Source organism: Zonotrichia leucophrys, chromosome 8 (assembly GCF_028769735.1).
Source record: "Zonotrichia leucophrys gambelii isolate GWCS_2022_RI chromosome 8, RI_Zleu_2.0, whole genome shotgun sequence".
NCBI classification, from domain to species: Eukaryota; Metazoa; Chordata; class Aves; order Passeriformes; family Passerellidae; genus Zonotrichia; species Zonotrichia leucophrys.
In genome coordinates, this window is record NC_088178.1 from 24128265 (window position 1) to 24147549 (window position 19285).

The 19285-nt window shown below is 36.4% G+C and overlaps 1 protein-coding gene across 5 annotated transcripts in view; it reads right to left on the minus strand.

Annotated features, from left to right (window-relative positions):
- The window catches only part of LOC135451325 (cytosolic carboxypeptidase 6-like), an 876962-nt gene that overhangs the window by 843725 nt on the left and 13952 nt on the right, over window positions 1–19285 (minus strand). For all 5 annotated transcript variants that reach the window (XR_010441278.1, XM_064720414.1, XM_064720413.1 and 2 more), the window contains exon 2: window positions 16278–16400. Coding sequence is in view for 4 of the 5 variants with exons in the window: in XM_064720414.1 (XP_064576484.1) it covers window positions 16278–16400 (123 nt within the window). In the remaining variant the exon portion in view is untranslated. The remainder of the gene's footprint in view (window positions 1–16277; window positions 16401–19285) is intronic.

The following is a 19285-nucleotide window of genomic DNA, read 5'->3' on the forward strand; positions in this document are numbered from 1 at the left end:
ATTAGAGAAAGAAAATGGATTTAAGATGGATGGGATGAGAATCTGAGTCAGACATATTATTGAAATTGAACTCCCTAGATCTTTTTCTTATAAGTGAGTATTCCAAAAAGCCAATAAAGCTTTTAAACAAAAAGCAGGCTTTTTTGCTATATAATAACCTAGATTAATTGGCTTTTAAATACAGAAAACTCAAAATGACAAAGCATGACAGAACAAAAATCAAAACAGAACTCTTGTGCCCACTGTGCTATTACTTTTCACCTTTATCTGAATCTCAAAAAATGTGGAGAAAACTATGATTTTAAAGCAAATCACATCACATACTCACTTTTTCTGCTTTTCTGACAATTCTTTGATATCCAGAAGTTTCTAGCCTACCAAGACGCCCACTTAAGCTTGATTTAGGATTCCAATTAAGTGGAGCAATTTTTTTTTTTACTTGATTGTATCTCCAATTTTTTTTCTCACTGGGTTTGAGTTTGGTAGGAACATATTTTTCCAAAAAGCAAAAAAAATCTAAAAAAGAAATATGTAGATTTTCAAAATAGATGAAATTTTCTCAGAAATAATTTTATGAACCCGTTAAAAAAAAAACCAACAGCATTTCTAAAGCAATTAGTACTTAAATAACCTTACAGTGATTGTTGAGCTGTATTATTGTGTCTCAAGGGCATGAAGTGACCTTGATCAATTATACAGATCCAATGTTGCTTTTGACTCTTCAAAGGCAGGGACTTACACACAATTTCCAGTACTATTTCTATTGAAAATTAGGCTGAATTTCTCAAGAGAGGTGCCAATTTACCTCCACATAAGAATTTAAAGAAATATCAAAATTTTCAGTTAAAAACAACACCAAAACATTTTTTACATATTATGTTATACTTTTAATAGTACACCCCAACAATATAAGAAGCTGCTGATATAATATGAGCCTCTTTAGAACATAATGAACATTAACTGTGAGTTTAAGGGGTTAATTAAAATTACTTCTTTAAATATATGCATGGTTAATTCCAATTTTCAGTTTGAATCTATATGTATGTGCTTTACAACATATTTATTCATTATGACATACAAAAATCTTCGTGTTATTAAATGCATTGGAAAGTTTTAATACATTATGAAACACTGGATAAGAACTTACATAACAAAACAATTACCATCTTAAAAAGCAAGTAATTATTTGTGGTTCCTAATTTTAATAACATTCTAGTACTTTAACCTCAATAACCTGTATTTCTTTATTTTTTTTACTTGGAAGTAAAAAATCAGATATTTAATACATTAGTAAAACAAAAATTTACATGTTGCTATCCATACTGAAAAACTTTCAAATAAAGAAGTTAACAAATGTCACTAACTTTAACCAAACAGACGAGCTATTTCAAAAGCCAGACTTGAAAATCAGGAACTTTTTAAAAGTCTGTCTGTTCATGTTCATATTTTTACCACACTGACAGGAAAACATTATCTCTGTGACTGAGAGATGACTTTCTGTCACACTGCTGATGTGAAGGCAGTCAGCAACAGAGGCTTCAGAACATCCCAGACTCACAGGAAACATGGCAGTCCCATTGTCCCATCTAAAGATGGAAATAGTTTATACTTTGGGTATTACAATTAGAATCTAAAAGAATTCCAGTTCTGAACGGTTGGGCAGCTTCTTACAATTACTAGGATGGCAGAGGTGTTGTAAATATCGATTTATAAACTCTTTTACTAGTAATTACATAAATAGGGAATATCAGAAAACCTAAAGGGCTAGTAGCTATATTTTAATTTTTTTTAAAAAACCCAAGTTTTGTTGTTAGCAAAGTTAGTTTTTTTAAGCTCATATAAAGTTTGTCCCATCTAAGATGGAAATAGTTTATACTTGGGAATTACAATTAGAATCTAAAAAATTCCAGTTCTGAACGGTTGGCAGCTTCTTACAATTACTAGGATGGCAGAGGTGTTGTAAATATCAATTTATAACTCTTCACTAGTAATTACATAAATAGGGAATATCAGAAAACCTAAAGGGCTAGTAGCTATATTTTAATTTTTTTTAAAAAACCCAAGTTTTGTTGTTAGCAAAGTTAGTTTTTTTAAGCTCATATAAAGTTTCACCTGAAAAAATCCGTTCTATAAACATTGAGCGATTTGGCCTCAGTGTACAGAACAAGGTATTCCAGGGTCACATGGATATTTGTGTCTTTTTTGCACTTTCTCACATTATTTGTGCATTTGCTGCTGCATTTTTCTGTTCATCAAGGCCTAGAACAGGCTGGAATGAACCCCCAGATTCACCCTGAGCACCTGCATGGCAAGGGCGTGGTCCAAGGTGGCCCCACCTGTGAGTGCCACACCAGGACAGTGACACTGCCCTCTGCTCCCACACTGAACTGAGCCTTCCTGTGCAGGGCATCTGACACCAAACCTCACCAGGACATTCTTCCAGCATCGTCCAGAAAACAATAATAATAATCATAGAGGAATGATTGGCTAACAAGTTTTAGGGGGCAAGATAATTTTATAGAACTACACAGGTTGATTAAGAATACTATTAATATACAAGTTTATTTAATTTGGTTAGATTTTTTTGGCGTTGGAATCCTTCTGCAAGATTGGAAATAATTCACAAACGTTATCTCTCCAATATAACAACCACAGTAAAATGACATTGAATTGCATATTAATTAGCCAAAACTGAACTTTCTCCACATTTTCTACTTCATACCCTGTAGAATTTTATGTTGTTAGAATATAGTAGCCTATATTTGCTCTTACTAGGAAGTCATGCAGATAAAGAAGACCAAATCACAATTATCAAATTACAATAATACAGCTTTCTGATTTCAGCATTCTTCCTTTCTCAGAAGAAGCAACAATTTAACATATGTCTTCCAGTTATTATTATCAGTTAGCAAAGCTTGTTACAGAACTGTCAAAGAACACAATATTGCTTTTCTCCTCATCTAGGTTAAATCAGCCAAAACTGAATAGGTTGCAAAAGATAATGCTTGTTCTCCCTCCTCTTTCTTTACTCAGCTGGTTCATTCTTCATTAGTCTGACTCAGAGAAGATAACCTAACACAATTTTTCCAACAGTATTTAAGTTTCCCCGTGCTGCTGAAATAATATCAGTTATTGTTACATTCTATCTGAAATAGTATCTATTATTCCTGATACCTGTTGAAGCATGGCAGACTATTATAAAATAGCATCCCTACAAAGGAAAGTCCAGCTCAGCCACTGTGATTCAGGATGACACATACTTTGTTCAGTTTTAAGGAGTAATCAGAGGTGTGGGCTTAAATCCAATTAGTGTGCTTCAAAGAAGATAATGTCAAAATGCCTCAAATGGTGATTCCACCATGTAACACTGAAGCTCTAAACTTCTGGGAGCCTTGGATTTCTGGAACTATAAAATGAAAACAAAAGTACCTTGTAAAGCACACAGTGATCTCCTGCTGTAAAGGACTATAAGCAAAAGTTATTATTAACTAGGCTAACATTCTAAATAGAAAATAAGATCAACATATTCATATCCTAAGTATCTAGATGTCATTGTGACACTGCAGCTATATGGGACAGACACTTTTAATTGAACTCCTCATAGTCATTGAGAATATTCTCCTTTTCCTGCCATCTAATCAGTTCTGACCCCTCTGGCATCCACTCTCACTGACCTGTGGCCAATTGAGTGACAGAGCATTTGCCCACTTGCCACACTCATTCATAGAAACTTTCACAAGCTGACGGCCTGACCCAAAACCAACAGAAACTGTAGTTATGCAGAAATTTTTCCTCTGATTTCTGCTCTGGACCAGGCACTGAAGAATTGGTATCTGTCAACATAGACCCCTGTCCTAAAGAAAATATTTAGAGTGCACAGCTGAAGTTGGAGTTTTGGGAAAGAAACATTTCATGTCCAAAAGAGCATGCAGACTGAAAAAGTACAAACATCAGGACAAAGCTCTGGATCCCAGTTCTTTTGAATGTTAAATATATATAAATATAAATTAAGACATTTCAGAAGAAAAAAATAGGAAGCATTTTGGAAAGGCAGATTCACAAATATCTTTCAAGGAGGGTACTGGTAGAGGAAATTGTAAAAATGGGAAACCTTGACTAAAATAAAATGGACAAAATGTTTGCTGATGAAAATGAAATGCAAATGTGAGGAAAGGAAATAAATTGATCACTAAATCCAAAGGGATAAAGAAGAGCTTACAGATGGGAATAATGAAAAACAAAACAAATGCTAATGGCATACCGATAACATGGAGTCCTAGAGGTGATAACAGCAAGATTTGATTTGATACAGCAGTTAATGTACAGGCTCAAGGAGTGAGGCTCAACACTCTCTCAACATACACAAGAAGATACTTTTACACAAATGCAGAGAGTAAAGAGAACTAACAGGCAGGACAGCATAGAGATAATCAAGTAAGAGGATGAGAAGTGTCTGGGATGAGTGAGAACCGCCCTGAAGCTACTGCAACAGAAGGGCCACTGAAATACACACAGTAATAACCAGAAGTCAAGTTCCAACTTGCTATCAGCTTTTATTTCTCAGACAAAAGTATAAATTAATTATAACATTGCTGCCCCATTCCTTGTTTTAACTTTACTTTTAGTAAGGAGCACAGCTACCATCCATCACCCCGGCGAGCTCAGGCACAAAGCTCTGGTGTTCTGACAGCAATGGATCTGTAACAGCACAAACTCCAGAGTGAACTCACCCTCCAATCTCAAGACATTTTGGGATGTGCTAACACTGCTACATAATCTGATTTAACTGTACCTACACAAGAGGCCATCAGCCCAGTGCAGGTACATGGGCAGTTTTATGTTGCATTGAAGGTGTTTCATTATACAGCTTAACATAATATGAAATACATATGTAAAGCCTATATAATTGGATCCTAATGTAATAAAAACTGCAAGTAAGAAGAAAGACCAAAAAGGAACACTAGTGTCAAAAAGAATTCTTAGTCAATCATTCAAAAAACTCACTGTGAACATAATTTCTTAAGCTGACCACCAAAATGCTAAAAGGAAAAGGAAAAAACCCTAGATGTACTATTCCTATTCTCCATATTTTATATTGCATTGATGATAAAGGCTTAAAAGTTTTTCACATCAGAAATATGACATTCAGTCACAATCCTAAAAAGGCTACTAAAATGAATTATTCATAACATAATACAGTAGCAACAATCAACATTCAAACCAATTTTTTTTTAAAACAGAATAAATTATTCTTCTTATGAAAAAGTTACATTTTCAGATGAGAAAAAAGAGATGTGATTCCACCAGAAACTGTTAGAACATAATAATAACCCTTAATATATTATGGTAATTTACCTTCACATTATGTTATTGTAGTAGATACTGGAATTCCAGTAGCTGTCTAAAGAACACACAGTGATAATTTATGGTTTGTTCCCAGTTTGTTTTCAGAAATACAAACACTAAATCAAAATTAGCATGCTAAAGGCTGAACCTAGAAGGCAATTAGGTTACTAAATAGCATCGATAAATGCAAAATGAAGCTCTGCGTGTATCCAAAACAATGTGCTTCCCACCTAATAACTTGTATCCAAATTCTTGTTAGGCTGAGCAAAAAAAATTCCAAAATATTTTCTCCTGAAATCAGATAGTATCCATCCAAGAATAAAAATACTTTTTGTTTATGAAACACCTCTTCTGAAGTATGTTTTCCAGACAGTATTCTTTCAAAAGTACAGACCACTGTTTATTTCACAGCGTTTTGTCTCTTCTTGCATTAGAGTGGCAGCTCAAACAAGCAAAGATCTTAATTTGGCTTGTTAACTTTGGAACAGCAGGCAGTTGAGAATTTTTAAGTGATTTAAAGAACAACAAGAACAGAATCTATCTGAAGTGTATTCTAATTTCAGGGCAAAAAAAGAGAAAGTATTAATCTTGTAAGTGATCTCAGGGATTTCTGGAGATGGTCTAGTCCTACAAGAGGGTCAGCATGAGGAGGCTGCCCTGAGCTGCATCTGCCCAGGTTTTGAACACCTCTGTGGATGGAGACTCCACAGCCCCTCTGTGCAGCTTGTGCCAGTGTCTTCAGCCCACTGGGAAAAAAATCAAACATGACCACTCAAAGGGTAGGATTTACAAGGAAAGGGTGAGGGAGCTGGGCCTGTTCAACCCTGGGAAGACATAACTGAGAGGGGCCCTCATCTGCCTGTCAGTGTCTGCAGGGAGGGATCAGAGCAAGGACCAGGCTCTGCTCGGTGGTGCCCAGCAATGGCACAAGAGGACGGGCAGAAACTGAGGGACAGGAAATTCCACCTGGACACGAGGAAGAATTTTCCTGTGCAGTGGCTGAGCAGTGGAAAAGGATGCCCAGACAGGGTGTGGAATCTCCCTCACTGGAAATATTCCAGAACTGTGTGCACACAACCCTGTGCCATGTGCTTGAGCAGGAAGGTGGGACAAGGTGACCCACTGTGGTCCCTTCCCACCATCCTGGGACTCTGTGAAAGGTGTTCCTGTATCTGGGGCTGGGCAGGAAGTACAAGGATCATTGCTGTCCCAGCTGGTGCTGCCTGAGCCTTGTCCTGAGCCAAGAGCAGCACCACATGTTGGGTCACACAGTGGCAGAGAAGCAGCAGCTCAGCACCACTGTGCCCATGGCCAGGGCAAGGGCTCACGTGAACATTTCTAATGGTTCTTCTCTGCTTTAGTCCCTTTCCTTCTGTTCCCCTATTCTTTACAGCATCCCTGTTTGATCAAATCTAGTAGACATAGTACAAGATATGAAATTTCCTACATTTCAGTCTGAATTTGGCTCACATAGATCTGATGCAAAGCACTCTCAACGTTTCTCAGCCATTTTGCACTCATTTCACACAGCTGAAATTCACTACAAAAGGCACTAGGCAGACAAGAACCAGGGCTTTTGTGTTCCTGTCTTCTGCAAAACAGGGATAATATTACAGGTTACTGAACTAACTGAACAAAATACCACTATTTAGTGAAGCAGAATATTTCAATGTTCTCCCAAGATGAAAATAAAGCCTTTCCAATACCTCTTAGCTCCCAAATATTTACTGTTCAGGTGCTACTTTTTCTTTTATTCTGAATACAGCCACTCCTTGTGATAGTCTATATAGCACCATCTGCATAAGCAGAGTAAAGAACACTTCAACTTCTTCTAGTTCTGAAGGGCTCTGATTTCAAAAGACAGAGGTTAAGCATACAAACAGGACAGTGAAGGCAGAGTACTTTACTACTTTCAGGAAATAGCAAGGAGCAGCATTCCTGGCAAAATAAACAACTCCAGAATTTTTCCACTGGCACTGCTCTACATTGTATTTTCCCTGGGTTTGAGAAGCCAGCAAGATGAAATTTGGGAAGGGTGGTTGGCAGCTCTTTTAGAGGCTCAAAATCACATAAAAACCTAAGGTACAGTTAAGGTCTGCACTGTACCCATCAGAAGAGATTGACCTGGACCTACCAATCACTCAAAACTAACACGATTGTCTATTTTAAGAAGCAATTATTCAAAGCAATTATTTCCTTAGTCAGTAACTGAGGCAGAGGTCACCTGTTATTCTACAGAGTAACCACAGATTTATTCAAATCCAGGGATTCTATATGAGAAGAATTTTGCATCTCCTCATTAGTGACTTCCAATGGTGTTAAAAAATCTTTAGGTACAGCACAAATTCATCTAGACATTTTTCCTTCATACTTTTAACTGTCCCAGCCTTCTATTCTGTCACTATATATACATACCTCTATACATTCCTGATTCCTGATGTCACATTCATGTTCATGTTAACATGTGCAGTTTGAAATAAACACAGCTGCATTTATGTCAATGATTTTATATTCAAATATATCTGATTATGCTGAAATAAACACAGCTGCATTTATTTCAGTGATTGTACATTCAGATAAGGATATTTGTTCAGTGTAATGTAATGTTCCTTCACACTGGCAGGGACATTGCTATTCTTTCTTGTATTTCCCTCTATCATTTTTCCAGATGGAAAATTTTGAACAGAGCCAGAAAAATGGAAACCAGAAAATTTATCTCCGAACCTGATATGTAAGAAAATACTTTTACTTATTCTCAAAAACTACTTTGCCATCTTTATAGAAAGTATCTTTGTCATTGAGGGTCTTTTTAATTCCTTCTCTGTCAGAGAAGAAGCTTACAAAAATCCCATGAAAACTTTTAAATCTGATGGAAATCTAGTATCAGGAATGTGCAAAATCTTAAGAATAGATCTGCATCAGGTCTGTTGCTGGACAACACCACCTTCAGCCACTGTCCTCCTTAGAAAAAAATTTGAATAGAAACAAGAACTGTAAGATTTTCCTTCGTATTATTTGATCAAACTGTAGTTTTGCATGATGTTAATTTTGGCTTGCAACTATAACCTCAAATCTGTTTTTGGAAAATAACACAACGTTATTAAATGTACTAACAGTGATAAACCATTGTTAATCACATGTATCTATCAGGTGAGATCAAGGTCCAGCTCAGTAACTGCCAGAAATGGATCCCTATAGAGGAGCATAAGAAAATCATCATTGGAAGACACCTCCCAGTATAATTCCCTAATTTACAAGGCACAGTTTATGAACCTTCTGAGCCAGAAATGGTGTCAGTGTTTAGTAGCTCTCAACTGATCTTTCTTTCCTGGGCTTGTCAGTTTGTTTTTTTATTGAAAGTATGACACATGTCAAGTTTTAGCATCCACAATGTTCTGCAGGAAGAAGTTCCACAGTTTAATTAAACAACATGTAAGGAATCATTCTCCTTTGTTTGCTTTCAACATATTAACTTCTAGTTTCATTTGATGGCCCTTAGTTTTTTGTACAAAGAGAACAGACAGGGAAACACTGATATTTTAACTAGAAATCATGATTTTACAGACCTTTAATATATTATTCCTCAGTTGCCTTTTTTCTAGACTAGGGATCCATACTGTATTTAGTTGTTTCTTATACTGAGATTGTTAAAAATCAGCTGTGAGCTTACAATATCTCATCACAGACATTTCTGATTTTGTTTCCAGTTGCTTATTCTGGTCCCTCTCAGGTCAGTCAAAGAGCAAATCAACACATGTGCTTCAATACCAGCTGAGGAGATACAAACACTTGGGAAGAGGGAGGAAAGGATTGGTCCTGAAGAAGGTTGCATGAGAATCAAATGGTAAACTGACTGTAAAAATCATAATTGTCACAACAACTGCAATTATCATCCTAGTTCTTTGCTTTCATTGTTAGAGTAATACTTTCTGCATTTTCTTTAGTTCCATAGGTCATTAATATCTATTTTCCACAAGTTATGCTATCTGACTAATGCCATATGTGTTGGCTGGCATCACACTGACATCAAGCACTCCCCATTTGTAAAAATGCCTTCCATACTATATCTGTTTAGATATTTAAAAGGTTAATATTTAGTTCCATTTGCAATGCTGACCTAGCAAGAAAGAAATTAATTTGGCATTACAGCAGTAACATCAATTTCCCATGTAACTTTAGTAATGCATTTACTGGAAAGAGATTAATATCAATTCCATAAATCATTCACGTGCTTTTTCCGGAGTTTGAGACATCTGAGTAATGTCATATATGTTAACTGATAGCACTCTGTGCATGCTACATCCATTAATCTATGCCTAGTGTCATCATTAAAACACACAAAAAAATTAAAATCAATCTTTTGCTGTTACTTTTTTCTGACTTTTAACTTGCAGTAGTCCAAAGGTATTGATACTCTGGTAGAGTAAAACTGCTCTGAACAGGGAACAGACATGTTCAGAAATGGGAAATATTTGCTAAATTATCCCCACTGGCAGCAATAACCACTTCATGCCTTTCTGTGAAATGTGACATAAATTACTGTCAAAAAAGAAGGAAATAACTAAAATGTTTCATTAATCAGACACACCTTGATGCCCCAAAAGCAGGCTGAAAACAGACATCATTACTGAAATAACACAAAGACTTTCATTCCTTTGTTTCTACTTTACAGATGAGCATCCTTGTAGAAGTGAAAGACAAAACAGTTCCACCTGACTTAGTGATTCTAGATATACATGAGATAATAAAACAGGAAATTTGGAATATCAACTATTTTTGCTCCAAAACACAGTTTAGCCTACTACTAAAAGTGTTTGCACTGGAAGAAAGTATCCTTACACAGCTTTTGCACTTTCTATTTCTACTGAGGTGCCATTATGACACTTGCCTGTATTGCTTTATTCCTGTTCTAGGGTATCATCACAGTGCTGCTGAAATCAGGGGAAAGAAGGGTTTTTCTGTTCATTTAAACACAAACACACAGAGGGTCAGATTGTTTAATAATTTTGCAAGCACACTACAATTCTATGTTAGATGGCAAAAATACAACTATTTCCTAGGTTGGATTTCAGTTTTCCTTTGAGCATGATACTTAACAATATCATCGTATGTGCTGTCTTAGTTTTCATTTTTAAGTTTTATCAAACAAAAATTTCTATTTCAGAAAATGCTTTGCAAATCAAATTTTACAATATTTTACAAATTACAACTAAGAATAATCACCCCTAATTTTAGCTGTCTAAAGTTACATGTCAAGTCTTAACAACTGGGACAGAAGCAGCCCCAAAGGGCAATCCATCCTATATTATCTGTGCTTTTGTTCAGAAGATATCTTTCATGGTAAAGCTCAATGGCCTATTTCACGCCTCTAAGTGGTTACAATGAGATCAGCGGAATTACAATCACTTATTGCAATTTTGAGTGTTGTGCAAAGTGTTTTATAAGTACATTATCCTATTTTTGAAATATAGAAGGATATTTAAAACCTTAACAAAAATGATACGAGGGTACTTCTCAGTCATATGAGATCTCTTAATACATTGTAAGTTTTAACTTTTTCCAACTGATTAATATCATTTGCAATCCGTCAGCACTGAATTTTTTTATCAGGCTTCTAATGCAAAATATTTTACAAACCTGCTGCAGGAAAAGACAAACCAATGTTTGTGAATCATTTTCATTGCAAGGTGGTGGTACAGCAGTTAACATAATTTGAGGCTTACAGTAATTGAGATTGAATCTAAAATTTTACAAAACTTTAATTACAATCTTTTGAACATAAACCACAATACAGAAATTACCCAATCATAACATTTTTTCATAAAAAAAATAAGAATTCATCCAAAGGATAGAAGATTTAATGACTCTTGGCGGAGTTCCACTTTTTGGTTGAAATGAGAATAAAAGCAGACAGCAGCTTCATTTCTAATTTCAAGAAACACAGTATTTTTTAACAGTTAAACAGCATTATATTTGATTAACAAGCCAAAATATATATTTTCAAAGCCTTATTAAAAGCCCCTGTATTTAACAGTGTAAATGCTGAGATTTACAAACCTCTGTGAGCCAACACTGCTCCTTCAATTCTCAAAAGTAATTATAAAACAAGCAATTTGAGCCACAAGCAGCAGAAACTGTCGAGCTTGGGGTTTTTAACCATGCTCACAGCACATCCCAGTCTGCAGCCTGACTCCAGCTCCCTGCCATATTCCCTGTCCATCCCAGGCCAGGCAGGGCTGGAGTGCAGCCCTGAGCATGCCGGAGCCACCAACCACCCCATCCCTGGGGACTGCAGCCCAGTGACACCAGGCAAAAGCAACATTTGGACCTGCCCAGCATTTTTCTGCAGCAAAGCTACACCTGGCAGAGTCAGCCCAAGGTTTTCATCTGCCAGTTCTCTCCATGGACAGCCCAGGGAGGCAGAAGCTGGAGAACAACCAGAGCCCACCTCTGTGATGGAGCCAGGAAGGCAAGTGGTGGCTATACCCTGCAAACAGCCTTGGCACAATGAGAAGAAAGGTGGGGCTTTTTAAGAGCTAAGTAATTCAGTTTATGCTTTCTTTGTTCACTTTGCAAAATATATAGAAAAAGCTTCTCATGCATCATGTTAAATTCACTAAAAATTTGTGACCTCATGCAGAAGCAAAGTTATTGCAGATATGTAAGCTCCCAGAAAAACAACTGGCTTCCAGCTCTGGAGGTATCATCTCCAAAAACATCTCTTACAGTTAAAATGACTAAGCAGATAAAACAGCTCTTAGCCACAATACAGAATAGGCTGCTGACTTAATGGATGGCATCAGAAATCACAAGCACTAAAGCAACACAAAACAGTAGGGGCAGCTGGCTAAACTAGACTTTGAAGTCCTTTAGATAAAATGTCTGAAATACCAACTCACCTTGAGTATGAAATGCCAGATTCTTTGAGGAGCATGTTCATATCAAAATCTGGGCCCTCCTTAATCAGGAAGGACATTTTTGCATGGCAGAAATTAATACATCCTTTTACCTAGAGCACTGTATTGGGCAAAATTCCCATTTTGACAGAACAGAGGGTGGGATGAGAGGTAAACATTTGTACAGTTGTGCATTGCTGCTAAACTGAAACTGTGTTAAAAATTTAATGCATTCATGAATATTAGGAAACAGAATTACAACTGACCAAATGTATATATTTCAGATGTATACATTTAAATTTGTACTGTGTATAGGTAGCTGTGCTTCCATTTTTCACTGAAACTAACTCATGTTTCTTGCAAAAACTTCAGTTATCGAAAAAGTATGGCTTGGTATGCAAGAAATCTGAATTTTTATCATTTTCTTTCATGCTAATGATAAATCAATGTAAAAAGTTTCTTTTGGCTGTATAGATTCTTAAATATTAATAAAGATAGCTAGGAAGATTACAGGCAGAACATTAACTATGGGAACTTGAACTATGGGAAGCACAAATTCCTCACATACTTGCAAGTTGATAATTCTCCATCTTCTTTACTCCTCTGTCAGTTATTAATATGATAAAGGGCTGAGGCCCCTTTCTTCATTTTCAGTGATTGCATTTATTTCACAGCAATGATTTTTTCCCTAGTAATAGATTCATTAAGGGTAAGTAAAGTGCCAGGCACCAGCTGCACTGGTTCAGCTCCTTCAGAAAAGGACCTGGAGAGTATAAGGGTTCACAAGTTTTATAGAAGTCAACAGTACCATGCTATTGTGAAAAAGATTGGACTGTCACATTGCAGAAGTAAATAGATTGCAAGGCATGTCATGTAATAAACTCCACACAGGATTGGCACCAGCTTATCTGGGTATCATGCTCACCTTGGACCACTGCCAATCAAGAAAGGCAGAAAACAGCTGGAGATAGGCCAGAGGAAATAAAAACAGCTGGAGATAGGCCAGAGGAAATAAAGAATGAGAGAAAATTCGGAAAATGTGAGCACTAAGGAACCATTGAAAAAAATAGCAGTTATTTAACCTGAGGAGGGAAAGGCCAAGGAAAGATATGATAGCAGCTTTCCATTAAGTCAAAGAAAAAAGGAATAATCTGCTTTTTGTGCCTATAGGACTGGACAAGAATTAATGCCTTTTTTGTAAGAACATTTCTACATAGAAAGAAAATGTTTCTTATATTGAGCAAATTGCAGTGTTAGAATGGATTGCTGCTTTCTCATTGAAACTCACTGAAAGTCTCTGAAAAAGATAAATATCTGTCAGGAATGGCAAAAATAGTTTATTTTGCCTCTCAACAACAGAACAGACTAAAAAGAAATCCCAGTGCCCAATTCTATTTTTCATGATTTTTTTGAAAGCATGGCACTTCAAAACAGCAAGCTGGACATTGGTTTTCAGACTACATAAAAACACACCTCTGTCTCAAACAAATTCATATTTTTCAATGTTATTTAATACAATAATTATAGCAATTACTAAAATGAAACCACATTAAACAGCATTTGTTCTGCATGTATTAATATTTTTTCCTGATTTCTACAAGTTTAATACCCCTTCTCTATTCTGAAATCTATTTACTTCCATTTCTACAACATAAAACAGTCATTGAAAAATAGGTGCTTTCTTTCTATCAACCAGACCTTTCAAGAAAGCAGAGAATGGAGCCAAAAAACGAAAATCCCACATTAAAAAATATTTAACACAACTTCTATTTTAGAATCATAGAGTGGCTTGGGTTGGAAGGGGTCATAAATATAATTTTGTTGCAACTCCCCTGCCTAGGACAGAGCCACCATCCACTATCCCAGGGTGCTCAGAGCCCCATCCAACCAGGCCTTGAACACTTCCAGGGATGGGGCAGCCACAGCTTCTCTGGGCAACCTGTGCCTCCCCAGCCTCATTGTAAACAATTTCTTCCTCATAGCCCACCTAAATCTCACTTTAAACCCCCTTCTGCCTGCCCTGTCTCCACAGACCTTGGTAAAAAGTCTTTCTCCACCTTTTTTACAGGCCCGCTTTACATCCTGAGAGGCCACAAAAGTCTCCTCAGAGCCTTCTCTCCTCCAGGCCAGGCAAGCCCAGTATTCCCAGCCTGTGTCCATAGGAAAGGAGCCCCTGGAGCATCTTCATGGCCTCCTCTGGGCCCCTCCAGCAGGTTCCTGTATTTCTTCTTGTGGGGACCCCAGAGCTGGGGGCAGCACTGCAGGTGGGGTCAGTTTTACCATCTGTTCTTTGAAAAAGGCAATTTCAATAGGATATTATATTTAAGGTGGTACTCAAAGAGCATCAAAACAATATTATAAATGTTGTACCCTATTGTGTGGACAACAGAGTGGGATAGATTTCATTATTAACAACAATTTCATAAGTTATCCAGAATCAGTTAATTTGCTTTGACCAGTCAAGGTACTCTAAGCAATTACTTGGCTGACATAGAACAAAAGATGAAGTGAATTTACATATGAAGTGTACACAATATTACTCTCACTCTTGCTAATACATTGTCATCATGAGAAAGTAAATGAAGGTATTAATTTCATTCACACTTGTGTTTTGGAAGTGTCTGAATATGCAAAGCAACATCACAGCCTCATCATGCTATAATGTAAATAAATACAGTATTTCAAACAGCACCTGCTTCTATCATATTCTATTATTACCAAAGTATGTAAAGTATGAACATTACCTTTGAACGGAATAAACATTTTAATTTAAAAATATAATTAATTCCATTGTTCAAAAACTGGAATTAAACCATCATGCAATGACTCATAATACTTCACAAATAATTTGATGACTGCTACTGATCTTTTTTCATTGCAGAGAAGTTTAGCACAATAAAGTAAATTCCCAGCTTGGCCATGATTCATTTCTTAAGCTGTTTTCTGATACAAAAATGCAAAAACCCCACATAACTATTATAAAATAGCACTCAAAGTATGTTTAGAAATACAGAACTATTGTCTGAACCTTCAGAGATACACCTTAAAAAAATAGTCTTTATTATTCACTGCATCATTTGCACTTTTTACATAATGTAATCACAGGATTTAAATAACTTAATTTAATATTTATTCAGTAACTGGCAGCCAGTATTCTACCCTGAGGGATGTAACTTTTTATAAAAAGCTCATTTTACAAGACACTGGAGTAGTTTTGGCATTACCATCACCTCTCACATAAACCATGCAGAAAACTATAGTTTATCCTGCCAAATGCCTTTTCTACATATGGTGTTTAACAGTGCTCTGTAGGTCTGAAAGCCAGTAATAATAGATTTAAGCTAAAAATCTGGTAGCACACATGTATGTAACACAAAAAATTAAACAATGCTACATTTTCATGGATATATTTACCTACATACCCCAAATGCATATAAGCAATTAAAATTACCCTTTAAATTCATGTGCTAACTATAACTCCTGTAAAAACAGTTTCAGTTTGCAGCAGCTACCTAAAGTTTAATTCTCCTATTGACATCAGAAGCAGAACTTCCATTAACCTCAGCAATATAGGATCAGGCCACAGGAAACCCAAAGTAATATATTTAAAGACAGCACATACAGATTTTCAAAATTCTCTAATTATGCAAGGATGGGCTGGGCACTTTACTGGGTTAACTGCCCCAGTAAACTTCTAAATTAAAATTTTAAATAGCACATTTTAAATACTACATCATAAATACATAAATACTACCACATAAATAATGACAGAATAAAATCCTGTTATGTGTCCACATGTGGTTAAAGATGGACCTGATGAAATTTTTATTGTAGGCAACAGCAAACCTCACAACCTTTTTGACATTTGAAGTCTGACTTGAAGTCAAATGTGACTGAAGGGAATCAGCTGGATTTGTTAAGTAGTATTTAATGTAAGTCTTCTTTATAATTAAGACACTTCATAAAAAGATTAGTGATTGAGTTTAAAATTTTAATATATTGACAACTGGGTAACATAATGCTGAAAATACTCACCACTTTCAAAACAGGCATCAAATATAAGATGTCCTTTTTTGGGCTGCCCACAGTAACCAGCTGGGAGAACAATGTACTTGCTCACGTTCCCTGCTATGATATCATCACTTCCCATGGCACTGCCTGTTGCAGCAAAAGTAAAAAAAAAAAAAAACCATGAGCATAAAACAAAATATATTTAATATATAAAAAACAGTAGAAGGCTACTTCCCCACACATTTCTACATAAAATAAATTTTTCACCATTTAACATCTGCATCAGTAAATTAATTCTTTCTTTTCAAAGTGTATGTAAGAATTTTGATATAATAATGGCATAATCTGCTAAAGACTCTCTAAGGGACAAACCACCCAGCCTGGTCCCTTGCATGTTTACAACATGTGGCTGAACCCTTTTATATGCATTAGTCTGACATTCAGCTGGATCTACTTCTTTCAGCAGGAACTCTCTAGGTCTAGATCCTGCTGCATTCCCTGGAACTGAACTCCTCATCACAACCCTCAGAAGCATTCCTCTATCAGCATTAATGGGATCTTCTTTCTCTATCTTACTGCCTACTTTCATGCATCTTAAATGAACTTAGAACCTTTGAGACCGTTCAGTCCCACTCAAATTTGAAATTTTAGAATTATTAGAAGGAAGAGACATCCACCCATAGAGCCATGTGACTGAGCCCTCCTTGTTAGGAAACAAAACTCAGAAAAATAACTTGAATAATTATACTTTTTAAGGGGCATTATTTCATGGTAAAATATAGAAGGACATAAGTTTCCATACAATGGCATGATTTTTGTCAAAATGCATCAGTACTGAACACACTGAAAGCTTTATCCTTACCGTAAAATTATAATAACAAATTGCAGTCTGCAAAATATTTGTTTCCAAATAGCGATAGAAGAACACCAATTTTTTTTTCCATTTGAGATATGTAAAATAAAGGAAACAAATAATTGTATATTATATCATAGATTTATATTATAGTGCAAGAAGCACTCAGCACTTTCTTCACTACTTACAGCTTGGACAAGAAATATTTAACAATAGAAAAACTATCTTCTGTATTATAGAAAATGAAGAAATGGTATGGCTTCAAGTGCAGAAGGCATGTGATGGGATAATGGGATGATAATATCTTATTTCACTCTGATAAATAGGGCTACTAAGGCTTCTAGAAATAGACTTTTGGTCTGTACTGATTTTTTTGACATTTAAATGGGTTATGGGGGATGATAAATGTGACATAAAGCTCAATTTGTTTTATTTTTATATTGAAAACTATTTCACACAAATGTTACAAGCAATTCATATTGTCCCTGAACGAGGAAAACAGCTTATTAATTAAAAGTGACCTTTCCATACATAAAAGTATTCCACCTCTTGAGGCAAAACACCTTAGCTGAGGTAACAAATTATATCAATGTATTAGTGACACCATAGTTAAAGGGTCTGTCAGGCTTTCTATCATATACCCATATTTTCACAGGTACATAAATCCCACATTAAAAAATATGCAAGTCCAGGTCAATATCTGGCATATGAATCCCCAGTCTTCCCCAGGAAGAAATTTGGAACTTACTCTCTTTGGGAAGTACTACAACAGAACAAACAGAATTTAGACCTTTTCTTACTTTATCATAATCTAGAATTGTAGAGATTTAATAATGCATGATAGTATTTTTTAGCAAAATTATTATTTGTAACCTCTGGGTTATTTGTTTTAGACTGAATAATTACCAACAGACAGCAATCTGTGGCATTTAAATTGTTTTCTTTAAGTGTATAATTGATACTTAGGATATTTTAACTGGATGTTTTTTACCAGCATGCTGATACAATTTGCTTAAAGCCTGGGAACAGCAGAGACAAACTGTGGCCTGGATGGGGCATCTGTGAATCTGCATGGCTGTGATCCTGTCCCTTGATAAAATTCACCCCTCTGCACTGAGCAAGGTCCAGTGCAGAGCAGCAGCCAGAGGAAAACCCTTCCTCAGTTTCACCTGAGTTGGATCAATACATCCCTCTTGCAGTTAAGATTAGTCAAGTTGGTCATTTGCAATCAAACATTGTGGAATTAAGGATACAAAGAAAAATTAGTGGAAAACCTGCAAATCATCATGAGTGCCTGAGCTGAAAGAATGGGAGGCAGGGAGTCACCTGAGTAGAGTTGTTTGAAGACTGGACTCCTTTTGGTAAATGCTCCTTTTGAGTCTCAGCTAAAAGTAACAGACCTCTTAGAAATTGTAGAAGATAACTGGGAAAAAGCTGAAGAAACTAGAAAGAATTACATTCATAGCACTGCCACCATAAGACAGTAGAGGAAAAGCAGGCAGAAGAGAGAGTTACATCTCCCTGGCAATTTAGAAAATCTGCCAATGGAGACTTTACACAATGCAGAAGGAAGCTGTCAAGTAACTGTGTCCCAGCAAAAAGTTTCCATCTGCTCCTCCTGACCTAATGTAGCCCTCCAGGAATGAGAATAAAATCATCAAATACCCTGCAATTCATAGTCATTTAGCAATATTACTCTCCTAGCATGTTCTTTATTCCACAGTAATTAGAATATTCACAATGCACGGTTGCTATATTTTGAGTTATATTATCTTTAATCTCTAAACATGCAGAACTGCTGCTTTTGAATGGCATATTATTCAGCAGCACAACAGCACCACGTCCCTTCTGGCATGTTCTCCTTGGGTGATAAAAAGGCCAGAGCAGTGCCTGACGAGGAGCCTGTGTGAGTCCATGATAAACCATGGCTTCACGCCTGTGTGCTCAGCAGAGGCAGAGAGCAGGGCTGGGAGCACATCACACCCTCAGATGGAGAGAACAGCTACCCTGGGCTCCTCTGGCCAATCCTGAGATCCTGTCCTCACAACTGGGGAGCCCTCAGCAGATTTTCCTGCCTGGAGGCAAAGATGTATGACAGAACCTTGTGGGGAAGGGAAATAGCTCTTCGATCTGAAACAAACTGAAAGGGAAAGAAGAGAATTAACTGAAGTACATCCTG